Genomic DNA, 22,377 nt, shown 5'->3' on the forward strand with positions numbered 1-22,377 from the left:
GGTGCAGCCTCAGCTCACTGCAACATCCGCCTTCTGGGCTCAAGCCATCCTCCCCCCTCAGCCTCTCCCTGAGTAGCTGAGACCACAGGCACATGCCACCAAACCCTGCTAATTTTTTAAATTTTTTGTAGAGACAGGGTTTTGCCATGTTGCTCAGGCTGGTCTCAAACTCCTGGGCTCAAGTGATCCTCCCTCCTCGGCCTCACAAAGTGCCAGGATTACAGGCATGAGCCACCTCGCCTGGCCTATCAGCTCTTTTCTAACAGTAAAGGCAGAATTGGCTCAAGAAATACATAGTCCAGCTGTGAAGTTTCTTGTTTGAATCACCTTTCTGAATTGTTGTATGAAAAAATGTAAATAGTATATAAGGAAAATAAATAAGTTATGAATATTAAATCAACATGAACACATAGTAAGTTGTACTTGTTAAAATTGTCATAAACTTCTGACCCCTATCAAATTAAATTTAAAGAATTAAGTCAAATATGAATAGACAGGGATCATATGGGAGAGTGCAGTCTGGATCCCAAATTTGTACCATAAGAGAGAACTGCTAGAAAATCATTTTGAGCAAGGGACTGATAGGCATTACCTGAGAAATAAAAGCCCCAGCCCCTGCCTTCCGGCTGCTTACATTCTGGTTGAAGACAGAATGCACAACCTTAAAAAGAATGTGCCACCTTAGAATGCACAACCCATGTTGGAAGCCGAAGAGCTCCGGCAGTCAGGATGGGCGGGAGCTGGAATCAAGGATGGCAGGACTCTGGGTAAAGCAGAGAGATGTAGAGAGGGCCCCCAGGACCAGAGCCAGCACAAGCCAAGTGTAAGATCCGGAGAGCAAAGAGATCCGGAGAGCAAAGAGTTCCAGAGACATTTGGTTTCACTCTTTTTTTTTTTTTTAATGGAGTCTTGCTCTGTCATCCAGGCTGGAATGCAGTGGCATGATCTTGGCTCACTGCAACCTCCACCTCCCAGGTTCAGGCGATTCTTCTGTCTCAGCCTCCCAATTAGCTGGGATTACAGGCGCCCACCATCCCACCCGACTAGTTTTTGTATTTTTAGTAGAGACAGGGTTTCATCATGTTGGCCAGGCTGGTCTCGAACTCCTGTCCTCAAGTGATCCGCCCACTTCAGCCTCCCAAAGTGCTGGGATTACAGGCGTGAGCCACCATGCCTGGCCTGGTTTCACTTTTGAGAGCACATCTAAGTCTCCATGATGCTTAGAATCATTGTTGATTTTTCTTGGTCCTCATTTAGTGTGGAGGACAAAGCTAGCTGGAAACAGACTCAGGGCCTGCAAAAAGGACAGAGGCGAGAGGGTGCAGAAGGAGACATTCTTAGGAATCTGGGTTTGCCACGACCTCCTCCTGCCAGAGAGAGACCTAGCCCCTTTCTGTCTCTTGGAGAGGCCGTGCCCAGTGGCCAAGGTGTCAGGGTGCCCATCACTCACTCACTCGCTAAGTCCTGAGCATCTTTTATGAAGAGGGAAAAAATAATAGAGTAGTGTGATAAGTGCTAAAATGGCACTTATGGGACACTGTAGACACACACAGGAGTGGGGAGTGCGATCAGAGAGGTTTCCTAGACAAAATGGCACCTAACTTGGATCTGATAACCACATGCAAGGAAGCTTGGTGGCACCTAAACTCAGCACACACCAATTATTTCTGAAATAACAGCTTCCTAAAGCCTGTGAAAGGCTACGTGTAATCAGTCCCACCCTGACAAACCCAGCTTTCTGCCTAATCCTCTCTCTGTTATTCCACATGTATTTGTGGAGCATCTAATACTCAACAGGGGCTGGGCTAGGCTCAGGGCATACAGGTGAAAGAATAGATGCCTCCATTAGGTGCCATGGAGAAACCCAGGGTGGGGTGAGAGGGTGTATCCCAGACCATAAGGACTGGGGCAGGGAAGGCTTTGATGACTGTCTCTGCCAGACAGAGGACTTTGAATGGACCAGCAACACCTACCTTGTTATCAAAGAGGCATTCCTTTCCATAAAGAGTTGGCTTCCCTCATTGGCTGATGGCTGCTGCTGCTAATTCAATAAGCAGTCTCAGACCCTCTACTAGATGTAAGACTCTGGAAGGGATCAGTGATGAGACTTAATCCCCCACTCTCAAGGGACATGACAAAATTGGGCATTTTTATAAGCTATGCCCTTTAGGAGGTGTTTTTTAATATATATTTTTTCACAGCTGATTCTCATATCTTATTAATTTCCTGTCAAGGATGTTTCCCTTGCCCTTCCGTTATGGAAACCACGACTCAAAGCGGTCACCCAATTATTAAGGGGTGGGCACAAGATTTTAACTCAGATCTGTGCTCCTTCAGTAGCCAACCGCCTCTCCTCATGAGGCTTACAATCCCGTTTGCGGGTGGGGATGATACAAAGAAGCCCATAATACAGGCCTTTCCTAACTGATATGTTCACTCTCCTCTCCTCTTCTTTAGAAATGTTCCCCGGGACTCCCTCCACTGAGCTGGCGCACCCCTAACAGCAGCCATCAGTTTGGGGACCCCGGACAGCCCGGGGATCCCGAAGGCCGTGAGGACCAAGGACTAGGCGCTGGGGTGGGGGTGGAGGACATGGAGCCTGTGGTTTTGGCCTGAGGTGCCCATGTTGGGCGGCAGGAAGAGGCAGGGCGCGCGGGTCTGTGGCCGTGCCCATGGGTGCTGCGGAACCGGGTGCGGGCCCTCAGAGTTCCGCGGCACCGTGGGCTGGCTCTGAGAAGGCGTGCACCGACCCCCTGAGAGGGGCCACACTTGTCTAGGGCGATGGCTCTTGTTAGGGAGTCATTGGAAGCCACCCTAAAGGGCGAAAAGAGGCCCTAGCAAGTCCTGGTACCCAGGAGCTGCTGCTAGCGATGTGACTTGCCCCAGTGGTGGAGACCGTGCAGACCCCAAGCAGGGACCATTCGGTGGGGGCCTCGCTCTGGGTGCAGTTCCACGCGGCACCATGAACAATAACTTCTGCCGGGCTCTGGTGGACCGGAGGCCTCTGGGGCCCCCCAGCTGCATGCAGCTGGGCGTCGTGCCCCCTCCCCGGCAGGCGCCCCTGCCCCCCGCCGAGCCCCTGGGCAACGTGCCCTTCCTGCTGTACCCGGGCCCAGCAGAGCCGCCCTACTACGACGCCTATGCGGGGGTGTTCCCCTACGTGCCCTTCCCCGGCGCCTTCGGGGTCTACGAATACCCCTTCGAGCCAGCCTTCATCCAGAAGCGCAACGAGCGCGAGAGGCAGCGCGTCAAGTGCGTCAACGAGGGCTACGCGCGCCTCCGCGGCCACCTCCCGGGCGCCCTGGCTGAGAAGCGACTCAGCAAGGTGGAGACGCTGCGCGCCGCCATCCGCTACATAAAGTACCTGCAGGAGCTGCTGAGCTCGGCCCCCGACGGCGCGACGTCCCCCGCTGCCCGCGGCCTCCCGGGCACCGGTCCCTGCCCCGCGCCGCCTGCCGCCCCCCGGCCCGACCGCCCTGGCGACGGCGAGGCCCGGGCACCCTCCTCCCTGGTGCGGGAGTCATCTGAGTCCTCCTGCTTCTCCCCCTCGCCTTTCTTGGAGTCGGAGGAATCCTGCCATTGATCGGGCTTGTGGCCGCCCCTGGCTTGGGGGATGATCCGCCGGCCCCGTCCCACTTCTGGGAGCAGCGGGAGGCTGTTGGATCACCAGCGCTGCGCCGCAGGCCGGTGACTGTAGGAGGTGGGCGGCCCTCCCGTGTCTGCGACACCCTCCCTCATCCACCAGCTTGGGGCGGAAGTGCAGGGCAGCGGGTGCGATGGGCACGATAGAGACCTAGGAGCTCCGTGAGCGCAGCGAGGGGCAGGGCCTGGGACTGCTCCGGGAGTCCTGCGTCGCCTCCGGGGTGCAGAGGGGCACTCCAGGACGGTCATCCCTGGGTCTGGCTCCCGCTCGGCCTCAGGTGCCTCTGCTCCGTCGGTCCTTGCCTCAGGCGCAGCCCAGTCTCTGCGAGTCCCCGGGAGGCGAGCCCGGCTTTGATCCCTCGGTTGCCAGGCCACTGCTCTCCACCAGATGGCCTTAAATACTAGCGACTTCTTTGGGAGCACGCTTACTCCTCGAGAAAGGAACCCAGAGGAAGGGATGGGAGGCCAGACTGCTGCCGGCGCTCAGCCCAGACCGAACCTACAGACTCAGCAGAGGCGACCTGTGTGCCCTGGTGGCGTTCTCTGGCTTCCTTGGTGGCGGGGGGATGGGGTTACTCCCTCCCCGCCCCCCTCCCATGAGGTCGTCTAGTTTTGTCCCAGGTTGGGTGGGGACTGTGGTTTTTTTCCCTCAGACTGTAAGCTTTGGGGGAGGGGGGTGTGCGTATAGGTACATAGGCACTGTGTTGGCACCAAAGAGCTAAATAAAAGGATTGTTGAATTTTCTCATTCCTAGATCATTGTCTACCCTCACCCTTCCTGGTGCCCCTTTCTCATTCCCACTCCCAGCCCAGAGTACTTGCTGGGAGGGTATGTGGGGTTCACTGTTAGCTCAGCACATTTAAGATTCAGTGTTGTTAGCTCAGGCATTCAATGAATTTTTTTTTTTTTTTTGAGACAGGCTTTGCTCTGTTGCCCAGGCTGGAGTGCAGTGATTCGATCCCTGCTCACTGCAACCTCTGCCTCCTGGGTTAGAGCAATTCTCCTGCTTCAGCCTCCAGAGTAGCTGGGATTATAGGTGCACACAACCATGCCCACTAATTTTTGGTATTTTTAGTAGAGTCCAGATTTCACCACATTGGTCATACTGGTCTCGAATTCCTCACCTCAAGTTATCTGCCTACCTTGGCTTCCCAAAGTGCTGGAATTACCGTGGCTGTCCTCAATGAACTTTTCTTTTTGAGACAAGGTCTCACTCTGTCTCACTCTGTCATCCAGGCTGGAGTGCAGTGGCCGGATCTTGGCTCATTGCAGCCTCAACCTCCCAGGCTCAACTGATCCTCCCACCTTGGCTTCCCTAGTAGCTGGGACTACAAACACACACCACCATACTCTGCTAATTTTTGTATTTTTTGTAGAGACAGAGTTTCACCACGTTGCCCTGGCTGGTCTTGAAGTCCTGAGCTCAAGCCATTCTCCCACCTCAGCCTCCCAAAGTGTTGGGATTACAGGCATGAGCCACCATGCCTGGCCTCACTGAACATTTACAGGGAGCGTAGTACATGTGGGGACTGTGCAGAGAAGGGGCCAGAGTCCCAGAGATAAAGCACACAAGCTTTACACCTGTAGGGGTGGGAGGAGGTGGGGAAGAAAGATACACAGTAGATGCTCCACAGTGAGACAGGTGCTATGCCACAGGTGTGCACACTCAGGGTCGTTCTGGAAGCCTTCCAGCCCACTGGAGAGGGGTTTACTGTTTCTCTGACATGGGATTGCTTTGGGGGTGGGTTGAGGGTATGCTTGGGGAGTTTTGGCTGATGGTGCAGATACTGAGATGGGTAGGGGGTGCTGTGGAGCTGTCCTGACTTAGGCTGCCCAGTGCCTTCTCCAGACAATGTCATGGGGCTGAGGAGGGGGAAACCTAATTTTGGCATGAGGGGGCCACTCTGCAGTTTGAGGTTCCATATCCAAGGTTACCCCTTCCTGACCTCTGTTGCCCCAGGCTTGAAAACTTCCACCCTGTCTCCCTCTCCCACTGCCCCTGCCCCATCCCAAGCCTGTGTGTAAGTTCTTCCCCCCGCCCCCCACCCTCCTCAGGGGACAGATTGGGAAGTCACTGGCTGGGCTGGATGGAATGACAGCTGCCTGGCCTCAGGAGCTCAGGCCCGGCAGCGGGGAGCCGAGTGGAGGCTAATTTTACTTGCTGGGAGCGGGGAGAGTAATCCTCCTGCCCCCACTCCTGCCCCCGCCCCCCGGCTGGCTCAGCAGGGCAGGCTCAGCCGACAGCCTCAGCCAGCCCAGTCCCCAAGGCAGGGGCATTGGGGACGCAGGGAAGAGAGGGCACTGGGGTGGGGGAGCAGGAGAAAGCCAGATTCCCAGGGAAGCCATGGAGCCGTCCTCACCCCAGGATGAAGGCCTGAGGAAGAAACAGCCCAAGAAGCCGGTTCCTGAGATTCTGCCAAGGCCACCCAGGGCCTTGTTCTGCCTGACCCTGGAGAATCCCCTGAGGAAGGCCTGCATCAGCATCGTAGAATGGAAGTATCCTTCAGGGCCCGGGCTGTGGGGGGAGTGTGCGTCATGGGGGAGGGATTCAGGGGTGATCACAGAGCACAAACTTCCTACAGGAGGGCCAGGGAGGCCTGGCACTTAGACATGGGGTGAACTCACAGAATTGAGTGAGGAGCTGGGGGAAGGAGCCCTCCGCTAAGCAGGAGAGGAGGAGGAGGAAGAGGAGGAAGAGGAGGAGGGTGGGGGAGGAGGAGGAAGAGGAGGAGGGTGGGGGAGGAGGAGGAAGAGGAGGAGGACTTGGTGGGGCTTCCTGGGCCTGAGTGGGCCACGCAAGTCCTACATGACAACCAGAGACACCTACTGACCACCTATGGGTGGGGCCTGTTTTGTAGGGACTGTTCCCAGGTGTGCCCAAATCCACATTATCATGGGGTGCCACTAGGTTTTTGAAGCACCAGCCTCACTTTAGAATAGGATAGGGACCAAAAAAAGATGTGATGGCCTCTTTGAGAAAACTCTCCCTTGTTTGGGTTGGGTGGGGGGTGACAGCCGACAGAGGTGAGTAGAGGGAAGGCTTCCTCTGGGGGCAGGTCCCAGCTGAGGACAGAGCCAAGGGGAGAAATGGGTCTGAAAGACGCCTGGTCTGAGTGGCTCCAAGACACAGGCCAAGCAAGCCTGGTTGCTCTAGCTCAGACGTGCCACCCTAGGGACAGGGACTTTGAAACTCATGCTATGTTTGCGTTTGCTCTGGGGGGCAGAATGATGAAAATATCTGGGTTATTTGGGGAAGGGAGGAAGGAGTGACAGAGAGAAGGGGAGGGCTGTGTCAAGTGGGTTCTGAGAGCCAGGGTCGGGCATATTTGAAATATTTCTGATGAGTTCTGGAAGGCTGGGCTCCCACCAGCTGTTCCCTGGAAGGAAAGAGAATGAGGGATAACTGGAAGGACAAGACAAACGTGGGGCAAGTAGAGATAGTTTGGGGTCAGGCTCAGCCCTGTCCCCCTCACCCGCTCTCGGCCAGGCAGTGGATCGCCCACATCAAACCCTCCTAGACCCTCCCTCCTTGCCTCTCTTCTGCAATCAGGTTTACTCTGTGGGTTCTCCCTCTCCTCCATCCTCTGCTCCTCTGCGCCTTCCCCTCTCGTAGCCCCCTGCCCCTGTGGCCCTCCTCTTTTCTCAAACACTGGAGGTTACTGGGAAGAGAATGGGATTTTTCTGTCAAGCCCATCTACATAATATGCCTCCCCATCTGCCCCCAAACAACTCCCTCGCTTCCTCCCTTGCTTTCTCTAGCTCTTTCCACACTTGCTGCCTAATGGGTCAGAAAGTCGAGAAAGCCATGGGCCTGGGGTACCCTCTGGAAATGGCTGTGGTGGGGTGGGTGTGTCTGGGAGGGGTGAGGTGTGACAGGTGTGAGCACGTGCACACCAGCATGCACACATGGCTCTGGAACTTCAGCGTTCATCTCCATCCCCCGTTCCCAGTCCTACTCAGTGAGTTCTCAACCTTCCCCTGCATCAACCCTTACCCTCCCATGCCATTTATCTGGGTAAGCCTCTGCGGATTGGTCAGAATCTGCGAAAGTCATGGCTCCTTGGGAGCAGGCAAGGGCATGGACAGGCACTGAGAGTGGAGCGGTGTGAAGATCCCCTGGGCCTTAAAGCTGAGGAGCCCTCAGCCAGGGACCAGACCTTTGCCATTCCAAGGAGTCTACATGAAAGTGACTTGTTCCTGTGGAGAGGGAGCCAGATGTCAAGGCAGGAACCTGGTCCTCGCTGTACTCTGCAGGGGCTCAGGGAAGGAGCAGCGTGGGCGAGTGTCCATGAGCCTGTCCACCAGCCTGGCATCAGAGTCACAGTCCAGACTGACCCTCAGCGCCCTCTTCCCCTTAACCCTGTAAGGCCTTTGCCTCACTCGAGGGCTCTCCTTAACCCTGGCTCCAGGCCCTTTGAGACAATCATCTTGCTCACCATCTTTGCCAACTGTGTGGCCCTGGCCGTGTACCTGCCCATGCCGGAAGATGACAACAACTCTCTGAACCTCAGCCTGGTAAGATTGGCCTTTCCATCCCCCTTCCTGCGGGCCTGCAGCCCCAGGCTTGGGGAGGCCCCCTTGGTGGACTCTGTTCTGGGGGATGGTGCTGGTGGTTCAACTCCCTGACGATGCAGGCCCTGCGTCCCCAGCCACCTGCAGGGCTGGCTGAGTGGCTCAACAGGTTTCCAGGTTCAACCTGCTTATTCCAGATTCTGTGATATTGTCAGCCAGCACTGAGCACGCACTCATTGGTCCCAGGCACTATGCTACTACCTGGTGAGAGTAAACTCATTTAATCCTCACAACCAACTCATAAAGTGGTTCCATTTGACAGATGTGGCAACTGAGGCTTAGTAAGGTCAGCTAGTGAGCCACAGAGGTTGAATGCTAATTTCCCTTCCCCAGATGTAATTCATAAGAAACTTGTGTTCACTAAGTTTGCCTTCATGGGAGAGTTTTATCCAGGAATCTGAAGCGAGGACATGTCTTAGAGTTTTATAATACCACCATCTCTTCACCCCTCCATCAGTAACACATACCTGGAACCATAAAATGCCAGGGCTGGAAGGGATATTCAAAAATTAGGCTGTCCTACCTCCTCCCCACCTCATTCTGTTTTATGGATGAGAAAACTGAGGCCTAGAGAGGTTCAGGGACTTACTTACTCAATAGCTAATTAATAATAAAAACAGTTAGCATTTAGTAAGTGCTTATTAAATGCCAGGATTTGTGCTAAATATTTTACATTATTGTATTATTTAATCCCTATAACTACTCCTGTGGGGTAAGTAACATTATTAGACCCATTTAAAAGACAAAGGAGACTGATATTCAGAGAGTTGAGGTACATTACCCAGGGTCACCCCACATCAAAGTCTTGTGGTAGGGCCTCCAGCTTGGTCTCTCTGACTTTAGAACCTCTCTATTATTATTATTATTATTATTATTTTTTGAGACAGAGTCTCACTCTGTTGCCCAGGCTGTGTGATCTCGGCTCACTGCAACCTCCGCCTCCTGGGTTCAAGTGATTCTCCTGCCTCAGCCTCCCAAGTAGCTGGGACTACAGGCGCCCGCCACCATGCCCAGATAATTTTTGTATTTTTAGTTGAGATGGGGTTTCGCCATGTTGCCCAGGCTGGCCTCAAACTCCTGACCTCAGGTGATCCACCCGTCTTGGCCTCCCAAAGTGCTGCGATTACAGGCGTGAGCCACCACGCCGAGCCAGAACCTGCTCTTGTACAGGCTGTGTTGCCAAGGTGGTGGGTGACGGCAGAAAGACTTCTAGGGGAAGCCCTCTTAGAAACAGTGGCCTCAGGCTCCCTAGGGGACAGGACAATGGAACCACCTTTTCAACAGGGCTTTTTTCCTGCACTGAAACTGCAGGTCCCGGGAGGGAGGAGGCATATTTGCATGTGTCCAGGGCCTGACACATCTCTGCCTTTCCTTTATGCTGGTTTCCATGGGAATCTATCTTGAGCTGATGGGAAGCTGGGATTCTAAATGTGTGCTTGCTATGAGGGGAAAACACTCTGAGCTCCCGAGTGTGGAAGGAGAGTGGGATTAAATGTTGGCAGGGCCAGTGCCACCTTTGCTGGCAAGGAAGGCATTTCTTAAAGTCTGGGCATTCTACACCATAGGGTTAGTCTCCATGTCCCTGAATGCAGAGAGAGCTCTGGGTCTGCCCCACCCTTCAGGATTTCATATTTTTGGGCCTCAGTTCCTTGCGACATTGACTACTTTTGCAAAAAAAAAACTCTGCCCCACCTTGGAGGATATTAAATTACATCTTTGCTGGATGCAGTGACTCACGCCTGTAATCCCAGCACTTTGAGAGGCTGAGATGTGAAGATCGCTTACATCCAGGAGTTCGAGACCAGCCTGGGCAACACAGAGAGACTCCCGTCTCTACAAAAGTTAAATTAGCCAGGCCTGGTGGTGCATACCTCTAGTTCCATCTACTTGGGAGGCTGAAGTGGGAGGATTCCTTGAGCCCAGGAGGTCGAGGCTGCAGTGAGCCAAGATCATGCCACTGCACTCCAGCCCGAGTGACACAGTGAGACCTTGTCTCAAAAAAAAAAATAATAATAAATAAAATTACATCTTAGTGGCTATGTCATCTTCCATCTTGAAACAAAATTGGCTCCCTTAACTGTTTCGCGTGGTCCTGTGTGTGTTTTTATTTAGTTTGTGGGCTGGAATTGCAAAACCTTGGGTTATGCCTAGAGTTCATAGAGACAGTATCATGAGTTCCCTGGAAGTCGGAAACCTAATCGGAAATGTTTCCAAAGCAGCAAATGCCACCTGGCATGTCAGAGCTCTATGGGAAATGAATGTTCAGTGAGGACTCCTAATCTGACCCCTTAACTGTGAAGCCCAGAGAAAGTCAGTGATACCCAAGGTCGCTCAGCCAGCTTCGAGCTCAGGGGTCCTCACTGTTCGTGTCCACAAAACCCAGCAAGAGGGAGATGAGAGGAGTCGGAGTAGAAAGGGGCAGTAGGCACTCACCCTATTGGCTGCTTTGTAGGTATCAGAGAAGGGTTGGGGTCTTTCCAGTCATCCAGAATAACCTGTAGCTTTCAAGAAAGGAGGCCTAAGGATTAATTATTCATGAACTTTCTCATTCATTTAACGAATGTATCTTTAGTGTCTATCACATCCCTGGCACATACTGGGGATATCACTATGAACCAAATAGACACAGTTCCCATCTTCACAGAGCTTCATTACATGGATTAAACAAGTAAATACAGTAAAACCAATTAAACAAGTAGTTAAAATGAAATGGGAAAGTTTCAAGGTTTGGAGACATTATGGTAGCATATTGACAGAGAACCTAAGCTAGTCTTGAGATAAGGAAGGCTTCCCCAAGGATGGGATGTTTAACATGAGACCTAAAGGTTGAGGACAGGGACAGCTCACACAAGTGCCACCTATGCAGTCCCAGAGGACCCCCACTCAGAAGGGCCCCACATTTGGGGTTGAATGCTCTGTGGTCAAAGTATTGAAATTTTAATTAATTTTATCTTTGAATTTATGATTCGTAAGTGAAGTCCATTGGGACAATGGCACATGCACCTTAAGCTTGGAACCTTGGCTTACACAAGATCCTGACTTCTGCCATCTCCCTGCCTCTAAGGAGGGGCTCTCAGCTTGATGTTTTGCCCTCTGGGATCCTGGGCCACTTGGCAGAGCCCTGAGTGGGAGAATGGGAAGGGCCGTGTCTCAGGAAGGACATGGCTCTGGTTGTCTCTACCCCGGGCTGACAGTGCTGCAGTCCATTCAGTAAATGACCTATGAGGTTGAGCCTCCAAGGCCCTCCCTGATTCTGGGTACTTATTGTCTCCCAGGAAGCAGAGATTGCAACATCCCTGGGTGCCGGGTGTCCACTATGGGTTGAGGTGGTGGGTCTGAGTGAAGAGGAGATGCCTGGCTCCACACCTCCACCTCTGGCCAGGGCACAGGATGTCGGGCTGTGGGATGGTGAGGGTGGAGGGGGAAGATTAGGAGGAGGTGCTTGTGACAGTCTGCACTTGCCCTGCACAACACCAAATAGCAATGAAAATACACCACGGTAGGTTGAGAAAGGGGCTGAAAGAAAGGGAAAAGCTTTATATTTAGTGCCTTCATCAGCACTTATTTCCTACTGTTTGAACATGGGGGCCCACATTTTCACTTGTACTGGGCCCCTCATTATGTAGCCTGGCTGTGAAGGAGCACATTGTAGAAGGCCAAGCGGGAGAGGGGACTCTGGGCAGAGGAAGCCACATGGGCAAAGGGCTGGAGGCAAGAGACAGAGAGGTCAGGCGGGGATTTAGAAAAATCTCTCAGGCCCCATGTGGAGCATGGATTGGGGTGATGTGGGGTGGGATGGGAAGCAGGGAAGCGGGCAGGAGGCCCAGGGAAGTCATCCAGGCAGGAAACAGGGGAGGCTGGGCCAAGGCACTGGCGATGGTAAAGATGGCTGTGAGGTGGCCTTAAGAAAGTCCTGTCAGGTGGAATCCATGGTGAGGATTGCAGGTGGGGATGGAGGTGTGGGGGAGGGGGAGGATGACACTTGGGGGTCAGAAGGGGACAGAGCAGATGGCAGTATCACTTACCAAGACTGCAGGCGGGGGTAGGGAGGAGGAAGGTGGTGAGTTCGACTTCAGATGTGTGGAGATACAGGTGCCTGTGTCCACTGAACGGCAATTGGATTTGTAGGTCCAAGCATTTTATGACAGAAGTTTCCTCACTTAGGCACATGCCAAACTGGCTGGGTGGGGCAGGGGCGGGGATGGTTGTGGGCAAGAAGGGCTTCCCTCAGTTGCCGTGTGTGTGAGCAGGGTCGGGGGTGTGACTGCTGTCTGTGGGAATAGGCTCCTTTGGCAGTGTCCCTCCATATCCCTTCTGCCAGCGTTAGCTGAGGGTGATAGACTTGGGGCCCGGGTTTCCTGGGGCTAGAGGTACCCCTCTGACTCTGCCTGCTCTGTGTCAGTGGGAAAGCCCAGGATCCTCCCTGAACAGAAGAGGAAACTGAGGCCCAGAGAGAGCAAGGAGTCCTGGGAATGAATATGCAGCGGGTCAGAGGGTGGCAAGAGGAGGATCCAGGATGCTGATGTCCTGGCCAACCGTGGGATGTCACAGTGGCACGGGGCTCTGAAATCAGCCCATTATGGCATGGTGGTTATAACAATGGGTTCTGGAGCTAGAAACTGCTTTTGAGCCCAGGCCCACTCACATACTAGCTGTGTGATCTTAGACAAGTTATGTAACCTTTCTGTTCCCTCAGTTTCCTCCTTTATAAAATGGGGATGATATTGTATACTTGAGAGAAGTAACTGGATAAGTGAAGACCTAAGTTGTAGTGCTTTATCTATCAACAGAAGGAACTCTGATCATGCAGGCCCCACAGAGTCACAGAGCAGGCTCACCAGCCAAAATGCCTATAGTCACAGAGACCCCCAGGTTGTTCTAGATTCAAAGGGTCTAACCCCCAACAGTTATGCCAAAGGATTATTTCAGGTAAAGAATTCCTCTTCACCCTGCCCATCATCTGTCCCTGATTTCTCTTTAACTCTGTGTCTTCTCTCCTTGAAACCTCTAACTTTTCTTAGTGGCTTTCCTGGTCACCCCTCCCCAGTCCTCCAGCAAATCAGCAGCAGCAGCAGCAACAATGACATTCAATATCTGTCGATTGCTTGCATATTGTCAGTCACTGTTCTAATGCCTTATATGTGTTATCACACTGAATGCCCATGAGGCAGGTACTTTTATTTTTCTCATTTGTACAGAGGAGTAAACTGCAGCACAGAGAGGTTAGATCACTGCACATGCCCAGGTGGCTCTGTGGGCAGGCCTACATCCTTTATTGGGCAGGGTTACCATTCCAGCCGAGGCCAGGCTGAGGGGACCAATGTGGAAAAGCAAAAACAATCATCAGACTTACTAATTGTTGGGCAGACATGATAAGCTGATTACTTTTGCTACATTATCTCATTTCACCCTCAAAGCAATCCTATGTCAAAGTATGATGTTCAAAAAGTGAAAACACAACTGTGAGTAAAATATCGAAGGAACACATATCAAAGATTAGTTCAACTCAAAAGAGAACAAGCAGACGTGTGAAGCTGGGTTAAAGGGAACTGGAGGAGCAGAAGTTATGATACCGGAGAAAGAATGATTGAATAGGATTGCTAGGTTAGATATCACGCTGGTTAATGTCCTACAGGGCAATAAAACTCTAACCATTGGGGTTATCTTCCTATCAGGCAGAATTCATTTGCATCTCTAGAGGACAGAATAGCCAGAACTAAACAAAGTTACATTCCCTCCTAGGTCAATGGTTTTCAAGGGATTGGGGAGGGGAAGTAGTTCTGCCCCAGAGGACATTTGGCAACAACTGGAATTGTGAGGGGAAGGGGCGGGGCGGAGATGTATCCTGCTGGCATCTAGTGGGGTAGAGGCAGGGGCCCTGAAATGCACAGGACAGGCTCTCTCCCACCAACAAATAAGTATCCAGACCAAAATATCATTAGGGCTGAGGTTGAGAAACCCTGACCTGGATAATTAGATAATCCTTGATCAGGCCTGTTATAAAATGCTCCAACATGATATTACAAAGATATGGCATCCTTTCTTTGCTTTATTTCCAAGTTCTGGATAATTTAGATTTTTCTTAAGTAGATGGTGCCTGCTCTCCTCGAGGGCAGGGCAGGGCAGGGCAGGGCCCGTCGAGCTCTGCAAGATGGCTGCCCATTTGGCCCCTCCTGGGCTGCAGGGCGGCTGCCTACCCCTCAGGCATCAGCCGGCTCCACCAGGCCCCTGTCGCATTCCTGGGGTTCAAGTTGCTGCAGTGTCCTCCACGAGGCTGGAGCCTAAGCCTCTGGCAGCCTGGGCGTTTGTCTTTTTATAGGGTCTGGAATGTGCTCGCCAACTCTTGTGGCCAGCAGCCCATTCCCCTGGCCATCTGGAGAGGCTGGGGCCTCAGAAGGACCACAGCTCTGGCCTCACCCCTTAGAGATCCAGGACCTGCAGAGCACAGGGTGGTTTGAGCCTGGGCCACTGTACAGAGCAGTGACGGTGCTCCAAAAGGGTCTGTGGAAATGAATGAAAGCCTGGATTTTAGACCCACCTGGGAGCCTGTCCTCCCACTGCTGCAAGAACTCAGGTCCCCTTTCAGGGCACTTAGCTTCTCCCTTTGCCCATCCCAATCCATGCCCCTTCACACCAGGCACAGGGGCTGCAGACACTGTAATAGCTGAACAACAGAAGCCTTGGAGGAAAGCTTTTGCCCAAGCTGTGCTAGCTCCCTGGGGAGTCGCAGGAAGGGACGGGCTCTCAAGTCAAACCAACCTGCCTCCAATCTAGACTTTGGTTTGCAGCTTCCTAAACTCTCTGAACCTCCATTACCTCATCTGTGAACAGCAGACCACAATATCTTTCTTTCTTTCTTTCTTTTTTTTTTTTTTTTTGAGACCAAGTCTCACTCTGTCACCCAGGCTGGAGTGCAGTGGCATGACCTCAGCTCACTGCAACCTCCACTTCCCAGGTTCAAGCAATTCTCCTATCTCAGCCTCCCGAGTAGCTGGGACTACAGGCACACGCCACCACACCCGGCTAATTTTTTTGTTTGTTTTTAGTAGAGATGGGTTTCACCATGTTGGTCAGGCTGGTCCACAGTATCTTTCTTTTCAGGACTGTTATATCCATGAGTGCAACAACCTCGTTTTTAGTAGAGACGGGTTTCACCATGTTGGTCAGCCTGGTCCACAATATCTTTCTTTTCAGGACTGTTACATCCATGAGTGCAACAACCTCGTGTCTGACCTGGCACACAGGAGTTGCTCAATACATGTTCATTCCCTTCCTTCTCTGACCTCCCAGCACTAACAGCCCACAGCCGAAGTCACACTGAACCCAAGCCTCGGGGGGCAAAGACAGACCTGGAGTGGATTGAGGACGGGATCTGACAAATGTACCAGGTGTTCTGGGCATGCTGTTTCTCTCTCTCCCCTCTGCCTGGCATGGTGGTTGAGACCATGGAGTCTGGAGTCAAACTGTCTATACATATCATGGCTCTGCCTCTTGGTAGCTATGTGATCCTGGAGAAATTAATCCCTCTGTGCTTTGGCTTCCTCATCTGTAAAATGGGGTAAGAGTACCTACCTCAGTCGGCTGTCATCAGAAGCTAGGGAGGATGATGATGGACTGCCCCGCACAGACCAGGATGCGTTGGGTATGGGTATGACTGCATGTCCCCTCTCAGCGGGAGCTGGGCAACACGGAAGAGTTTGTGGTCCTGTTGCTTGCTGATGGAAATGTGTTGGGCCCTCCTTTTCAACTGGTTCCTCTGTTGGGCCCAAGGGTTGGGAGTAGGAGACAGTATCCCAGGCTGACGAGGGCCTGCCCCTTACCTTGGGCACCTCATTGTTTTTGGCCTGTACCCTTCCCTGCCTTTGCCCTCCCAGTGGTTGTATGTGGGAAGCCTGTCTCAGTTCCTGTGACCTATTTGCCTTGAACCAAGGAAGAGCGTCTGGCGTCTGCTGAGACACTGGGATCCGAGGCCTTTGCCTGCCCAGTCTGGAGCCTGCCCCACACTGTACCAGGCACTGGACTCCAGGATCCCCTCCTCCCCCTTTCTTGTCTTCAGGTCACACCACACTGTGCTGTATCCAGCACCACAGAAACCTCAGTGTTTGTCCTCTGCTGGGCTCGGAGGCACGAGGAAGCCTTGGGGTGTGGTGAAAGACTGTCCTTATCTAGAGTTTACTCCCAGGCCAGGAGGCTACTGTCTTCTTCACACACATCCTTGAAAGAGGAAGCCCCTTTGGGGCAGAGATGTGAGGGCTTCATCTCAATATAGGCTGGTGGAGGAGGGGGGATGCTTTTTCTTTTCTTCTTGTTCTTTTCTTTTCTTTTTTGGACTTGTCAGCAGCTAATGTTGCAAAGGGTAGTTTACATCTTCACTTTCTGAAGACACTTGAATTGAGGACCAATGTCGCTGTCATGGCAGGGGCCACTGGGGCTGGCCATCTCACACCCACCATCCTCCCATGGGGCTCCAAGTCCTGAGACACAAAGCAGCAGCTTGCCCAGATCCCCCTGTTCATCCTGCATGCTCCCAAGGTTGGTCCACGCCAGCACAAACTTTGGGCATCAGACATCAGAAGGTCTGTGTGCCTCAGCCCTGAAAGGTGCGGGTCTCTCTCACCCTCTCCTGCACCTGGGAGCAGACGCATTACCAGTAGAGGAGGGCCACCCGGCCCTGCCCCAGCCGGGACTCCTGCAGCTCAGGTGGAGGTGCTGAGCCCCTGTGTCAAAGTTGCTAAACGTTTTACTTTTGTTCCATCCTAGCTTTTTTTTTCCTCTTCCCTGGTTATTGATTTTACAAAAGATAGAGCTCAGAAGGCCCTGGAAGTGAGGAGGAGGGGCAAGGAAGATGACTAGTTATGGAGGGTGAGGGTTGTTTTTTGTCAAAAGCCTGAGTAGAGTGATCCAGGTTATGTGACACCCTCCGGGATGGAACCCCAGAGAACCTCCTGTGTGGAAAGGTCCTTGGATTTTCCCCAGCCCCCAGCCTGTCCACCTTCAGCCATGTTCATGGCAGAGAAGATAAGAATTTTTAAGACCTTATTATAGCTCATTTCTCACTAGAGAGGAAAACTTATCTGGCTTTGTGGAGAAATTTCCATCTTACACCCATAGTACATGATCTTTACTATATGCTAGGACATCACATGTAAAAGGACATTAAAAAAGGAAATGTAAAACGCTTGGATGAGCTTGTATTATGACATTAATACTATTGAAAGTATCCACTTTCTAGGCTAAAGAGATTCATTCATTCTTCTATTCCTGCATTAGCCCTTTGTAATCTGTGATGATTATTTTTCTTTTTAATACAAAAATGTATACAAATAAAAACTTGAAAAGGCAAAAAAAAAAAAAAAAGTACTTACCTTACAAGGTTTCAGTGAGGATTAAATGTATGCATGTGGCCAGAAAAGGGCCCGGTGCATAAGCGGGTGCTTACTAAAGCTTAGCTATTATTATCCTCATTACCCAAGACAGCACTGGTCTCCCTTTCTCTCCCAGCCCCCTTCACCCTGAGCATACAGAGCCCTAGTGGGACCCTCAGCCCCATTGTCCCTCTGTCTAGTCAGCCCTGGTGTGTCTGGCCCGCCCAGACCTGAGGGAGCTTGGTTCCCTGGTGAGGGAAGTGCTATACAGGGAAGGGAAGAGGGAAATGACACCCCTGAGACAGAGGTAGGATGGCAAGGGATACCCATTCCAGTTACGTCTATCTGGATGAGCGTTTGTTGGGCTAAACATAGCCACTTCCCTCACTCCTCAGCAGGTCATCTTCCAAACCTGGAGGCTGAGGTGGTTGTGGAGACGCCAGGGCCCTGGACACCCAGTGTGCAGCGCGGCCATAGAGGCCAGCACATCAGGCTGGCCTACCAGAAACGCTGTTGCTTCAGTCATGGCAGGCAGGGCCTCCTTGCCTTTAGCAGACACCTCATTCCCCTCTAAGTCTCACTTCCCTCCTCTGCAAAACAGGAAAAACAGCACAGCCGGAGCAAACCTCCGTCCACAACTGAGATGTGCAAGAAATGACTTATTTTTTCCTGTGAACCAACTTTCCATGGATCCTGAGCGCATATCCCTCTGGGATGGAGAGGGATCACTGCAGCTATTCTGGTGTTTTCAGTTATCCTGCCTGCCTGGGGAATGTGCCCAGGCCCTGGGTCTCAGGCAGTGCTCAGGTGACAGGGTCATAGGTCCTCTGCACCCTTCTTAAGTCAGGAATCGAGGTTGGGTCCTGCTTTCTTGGGGGCCCCGGGACCTCCTCCCAGATCCTGCCACACCTTCAAACTGTGAGCTCTACCCCTGAGACCTCCCAATGTTGCAGTGATTCTCAGGCATTGGAAAACAAAAGTCTGGGGCCCTGCCACAAACCAGTCCTGAGGCAAGGGGGCCCAGCCCAGCTGTCAGCTTAAGGGAACAAGAAAGTGAGGGAATCCGGGAGGAAAGCAATCATGAATATTGTAAAACTGTCTTCTGATACTAGCACCTGCCAAGCCTGTGTGGAGAGCTTCCTGTAAGGTTCCTAAGAAGGAGGGGACATTTGAGGATGTCTGTCCTCCACCCCAGCCTGAGCTCCCTGCAAGCACCCTGGGCTCCCTCCTCCTCAGCCAAATCCACCTTGCCTCGTTGTAGCACACGTGCCTTAAAGAGTTAACAACAAATACGAGTCCAATGCCTCCCTGTCCCAGTGAGATTTGTGCCTGAGCAGGTCACCATGCCTTGATCCTAAGGAAGGAGACTTTCAGGCCCAGGTGACAGGCAGTCATGTAGTGGCAGTGCACCTTCCCAAGGAGCCCTTCAACTGCAGCCACTTTCCTGCCTCTGCCAGCCCCTTCCCAGGCCAGCCCAGTAAGGTCCTTTCAGTGAGCTCTGCAGATCCCAGAACCCTCCAGCGGGGCACATGGGGAGCCCAGGAGCCTGCAGTCCTGACCAGGCCACTGTGTTAGGGGTAGGATTGCAGGGGAAGAAGGTGTGGTAGCTGCTGCCTCTGTGGTCCCAGATAGGGAGACTAACACTGGGCAGATCCGTTTGGAGGAAAGCCCAACCAATTCTCATCATCTTCTCACAAAGCCCCATGCGGGCCAGGGGAGGAGAAGCATTCAGGACTGGCTGACCCTTGGAGATAGCAGACTCAGCCTGAAAATAGAGGCAGTGAGAGGGTAAGGGGATGTGCAGTCCCAGCCCTGCTTTTTTCAGCCCAAGGCTCTGGGAGTGCCTGGCTCCAATGCCCCTGGGAGCAGGTGCAAGGCCTGTGCATCACAGGTCACACACCAGGCCAACCTCCAGCTAAGTGTGGCCCCAGGGAGCACCAGTTAGAGGTTTGTCTATGGAAGGACGAGAATTCCCTTGAAGGGGACATTTAGTAATAAAGGCCCTTGTTGGGGGCTGAGGTAAGGGAGCTCTCACCTCACAAAGTCTGATGGGCTCACTGTCCTCCCCTGAGCTCAGAGATCAGGGGGTCAGGGACAGTCACTGCCCTCCTGTTCTGGGGTCGGGGCCTGAGGTCCAGTGTCTCTTCTTAGGAATGCAGATCCCAAGGCTGCGCCTGGTTTGAAGGTGAGCAGAAACTGTGACTTTCCATTGTTCATTTATTCAACAAACATAGCTTGGGAGCCTCCTGTGTGCAGGGCAGGATGATGCATTCTGTGGCACAGCTTCTCAGATGATTTATAGGGAAAGACCACAGTTTGTCATTTTTAATTTCTACTCCATCATGGCCTGATACATGGTCCTACTGCGTGGGACCCCTTCAAGTGTGTGTGCCAGCTGGGATTCACCATGTGACTTTGACAAACCCAGAACGGTCTATAGTCCACCCACATGCATGGAAGTGGCTGCAGATTGTCATAGAATTTTCCAAATGCTTACTCAATGCCTACACTGACCTCGTCTCAGAGTGACAGCGATGGTGTGCAGCCGCACCTGCCCACAGCCTGCACCTCCAGCAGCAGTGCCCCAGGACACTGGTTCTTTCATTCCATCACAGCACTTTCAGGCACTGTTCTAGTTGCAGTTGACACAGCAGTGAACAGAGCTAAGTCCCTGCTCTCAATGATGTTATATTCAGGTCAGGAAAGATGGGTCAAATAAATTAACAAATACATAGCGAGTCAAGTTTTGACAACAGCTCAAAAGAAAAACAAATCAGGCTAAGAATATAGACAGTCGGGGGGTGAGAGCCAGGAAGGTCTCAGTGATAAACTGACCTTCAAGTTGGGCCCTGAAAGAAAGAAGAAAGTGAGTCATGAGGATATCAGGGGAAGAACATTCCAGGCAGAGAGAACAGCAAGGGCAGAAGCCCTGAGCCCAAAATATTTTCATCTGTGTCAGGGGACCATACGCCACTGGGGGAAGGACATCAGAATCACCAGTTGGTGGGGCCTTCTCAAGCCATAAAACCTCCCCTCACCCACCACCAGCAGCAACTCCAAGAGGCCTTCTTTGGAGAGTGACCCTGGCCCCCCAAGCCCAAATGCTATTACTGATGGGGGAATGTCACCTCTCTCCTATTCTTGGGGCAGACAAGCCATGGAGAATCCCCACGGTTAGGAACACATGTGAGGATGACATGGCCTCAAGGAAGCTGTGGTCTGTCAGAAGGCAGCAAACAGCAGCACAGGGTTATAGGGGACAGTGAGGACACAGAGCTGGTGCTCCCTATGGGGGGTCAGAAGGTTGTAAGAGGCAAGAGGTCTACTTGGGCAGTGGACCTCAGGGATACTCTAGGCAGAGGGGCCGGGATGAGCAAAGGTAGAGGCTGGGGCAACTAGAGAGCTAGGGGACCTGATAGTCATCCCATGTGATTGACGGGGTGGCCAGCAGGCTGGTGGCGAGGCCAGAGGGATCATCAAGGGTCATTTATGGAGGATCTTGCATGCCACGGAAATGCATTTGGATTTTTCTGATACGTGTTGTGGAGCCATTGTCAACTTGCAAGCAAGGCAGTAGCCAGGTCTGTATGGAGAAGGGCTCAGGGGAGGAGATGTGGGTGGTGGTGGACCACTGCAGGCAAGGGAGGGCACGCAAGGGCAGGGGCAGTCAAAGAGGAGGAGCTGGATGCGGGAGATGGTAGGGCTGGAATGGCCTGGACCTGCTGAACGCTGGGACCTGGGGAGAGTAAGAGGGAGGAGGAGTCCAGAAAGACCCTGGAGGTTTCTGGCTTGGGCCACTGAGTGTCTTTGGCTGAGACAGGGACACATGAGAAAGAGCAGGTTTATCAGGAGGAGTTTCGTTTCAAACATATTGAGTGTGAGGTGGGTCAGAGCCAAGCCCTGGTGACCACCCACAGACATGACATCAAACAACAGCTCTGTGAAAACCAATAGAACATAATGGAAACCAGTAGAACACAGTGTAGGCAGAAAACAGACCTTCACCAAGGGCCCAGGTGTCTCATAAGAATAGCTGTGATGTATTCAGCATTTGGTGCATGCCAGGCAGGGGTAGACACTTACTCACAAGGTGCCCTTTAATCCTCACCATGACTCTTCAAGGTAGCTCTCCTTATCTCAGTTTTACAAATGAGGAAACTGAGGTTCACAGAAGCTTAGGAACTTGCCCAAAGCAGCAGAGCTGGTGAGAACCATCACATCATACATCTCCTGCCTCCCAGCTGCCCACGGTGGACGCTGGGGGGTGTCACAGGAAATCAGGATGTTTTAGGAAGGTTGATAACTTTGATCTTGGGGAGACAGCCAGGTCTTACCCAGGGCATCCAGTCCAGAGCTTAATAAATATCTGTGGAATAACTATCCCTCATTTTTCCATGGAAGACTGATCCCAGGCTGCAGAGGCTGTCAGCCAACCCAGTGTGACAATGATGACACTGTTCCTATGATGCAAGAGTGGACACATCCCTTTTCCCTCTCCTCCGGAACGAGGGCTCACACTGTGTGCACACACAGGGATTGTATGGTACTGAGTTTTAATTCCAGGCACTCCAGGGTTGGGCTGGAGGGAGTATGGTGGAAAGAGGCGGGCCTTGGAGCTAACAGGCTGAGGAAACTGAGTGACCTCATCTGAAGCCCACAGCCCCTGACAAGCTCTCTCTGAGCCAGGCTGCAGCCGGACAGGCAGTGGCAGGTGCAGGCAGTTCTCCGGTGTTCATGGCTGGCCGCCCAGCCTGTGAGCACTGCAACTATTTCAGGTCCTGTTTTTCCTTGCCTCAAC

General features: G+C 52.5%; 2 protein-coding genes across 2 annotated transcripts in view; both read left to right on the forward strand.

Moving 5' to 3' along the window:
- The first annotated feature begins 2,962 nt into the window (after positions 1-2,962).
- ASCL5 (achaete-scute family bHLH transcription factor 5) lies at positions 2,963-4,379 on the forward strand. The gene has a single exon (XM_030818680.1). The coding sequence runs from the start codon at positions 2,963-2,965 to the stop codon at positions 3,581-3,583; it is 621 nt and encodes a 206-aa protein (XP_030674540.1). The 3' UTR covers positions 3,584-4,379.
- A 1,380-nt stretch (positions 4,380-5,759) lies between these two features.
- Positions 5,760-22,377, forward strand: part of CACNA1S (calcium voltage-gated channel subunit alpha1 S) — a 73,435-nt gene continuing 56,817 nt past the window's right edge. The window contains exons 1-2 of the mRNA XM_030818682.1: positions 5,760-6,138; positions 8,052-8,157. Coding sequence (XP_030674542.1) covers positions 5,987-6,138; positions 8,052-8,157 — 258 coding nt within the window. The 5' untranslated portion in view covers positions 5,760-5,986. The remainder of the gene's footprint in view (positions 6,139-8,051; positions 8,158-22,377) is intronic.

The sequence above is a fragment of the Nomascus leucogenys genome, chromosome 9 (genome assembly GCF_006542625.1).
Source record: "Nomascus leucogenys isolate Asia chromosome 9, Asia_NLE_v1, whole genome shotgun sequence".
Classification (NCBI taxonomy): domain Eukaryota; kingdom Metazoa; phylum Chordata; class Mammalia; order Primates; family Hylobatidae; genus Nomascus; species Nomascus leucogenys.

What these genes read in the sequence shown, in the direction of transcription:
- ASCL5 (XM_030818680.1), top strand. Translation starts at nt 2,963, where the DNA reads ATGAACAATAACTTCTGCCGGGCTCTGGTGGACCGGAGGCCTCTGGGG.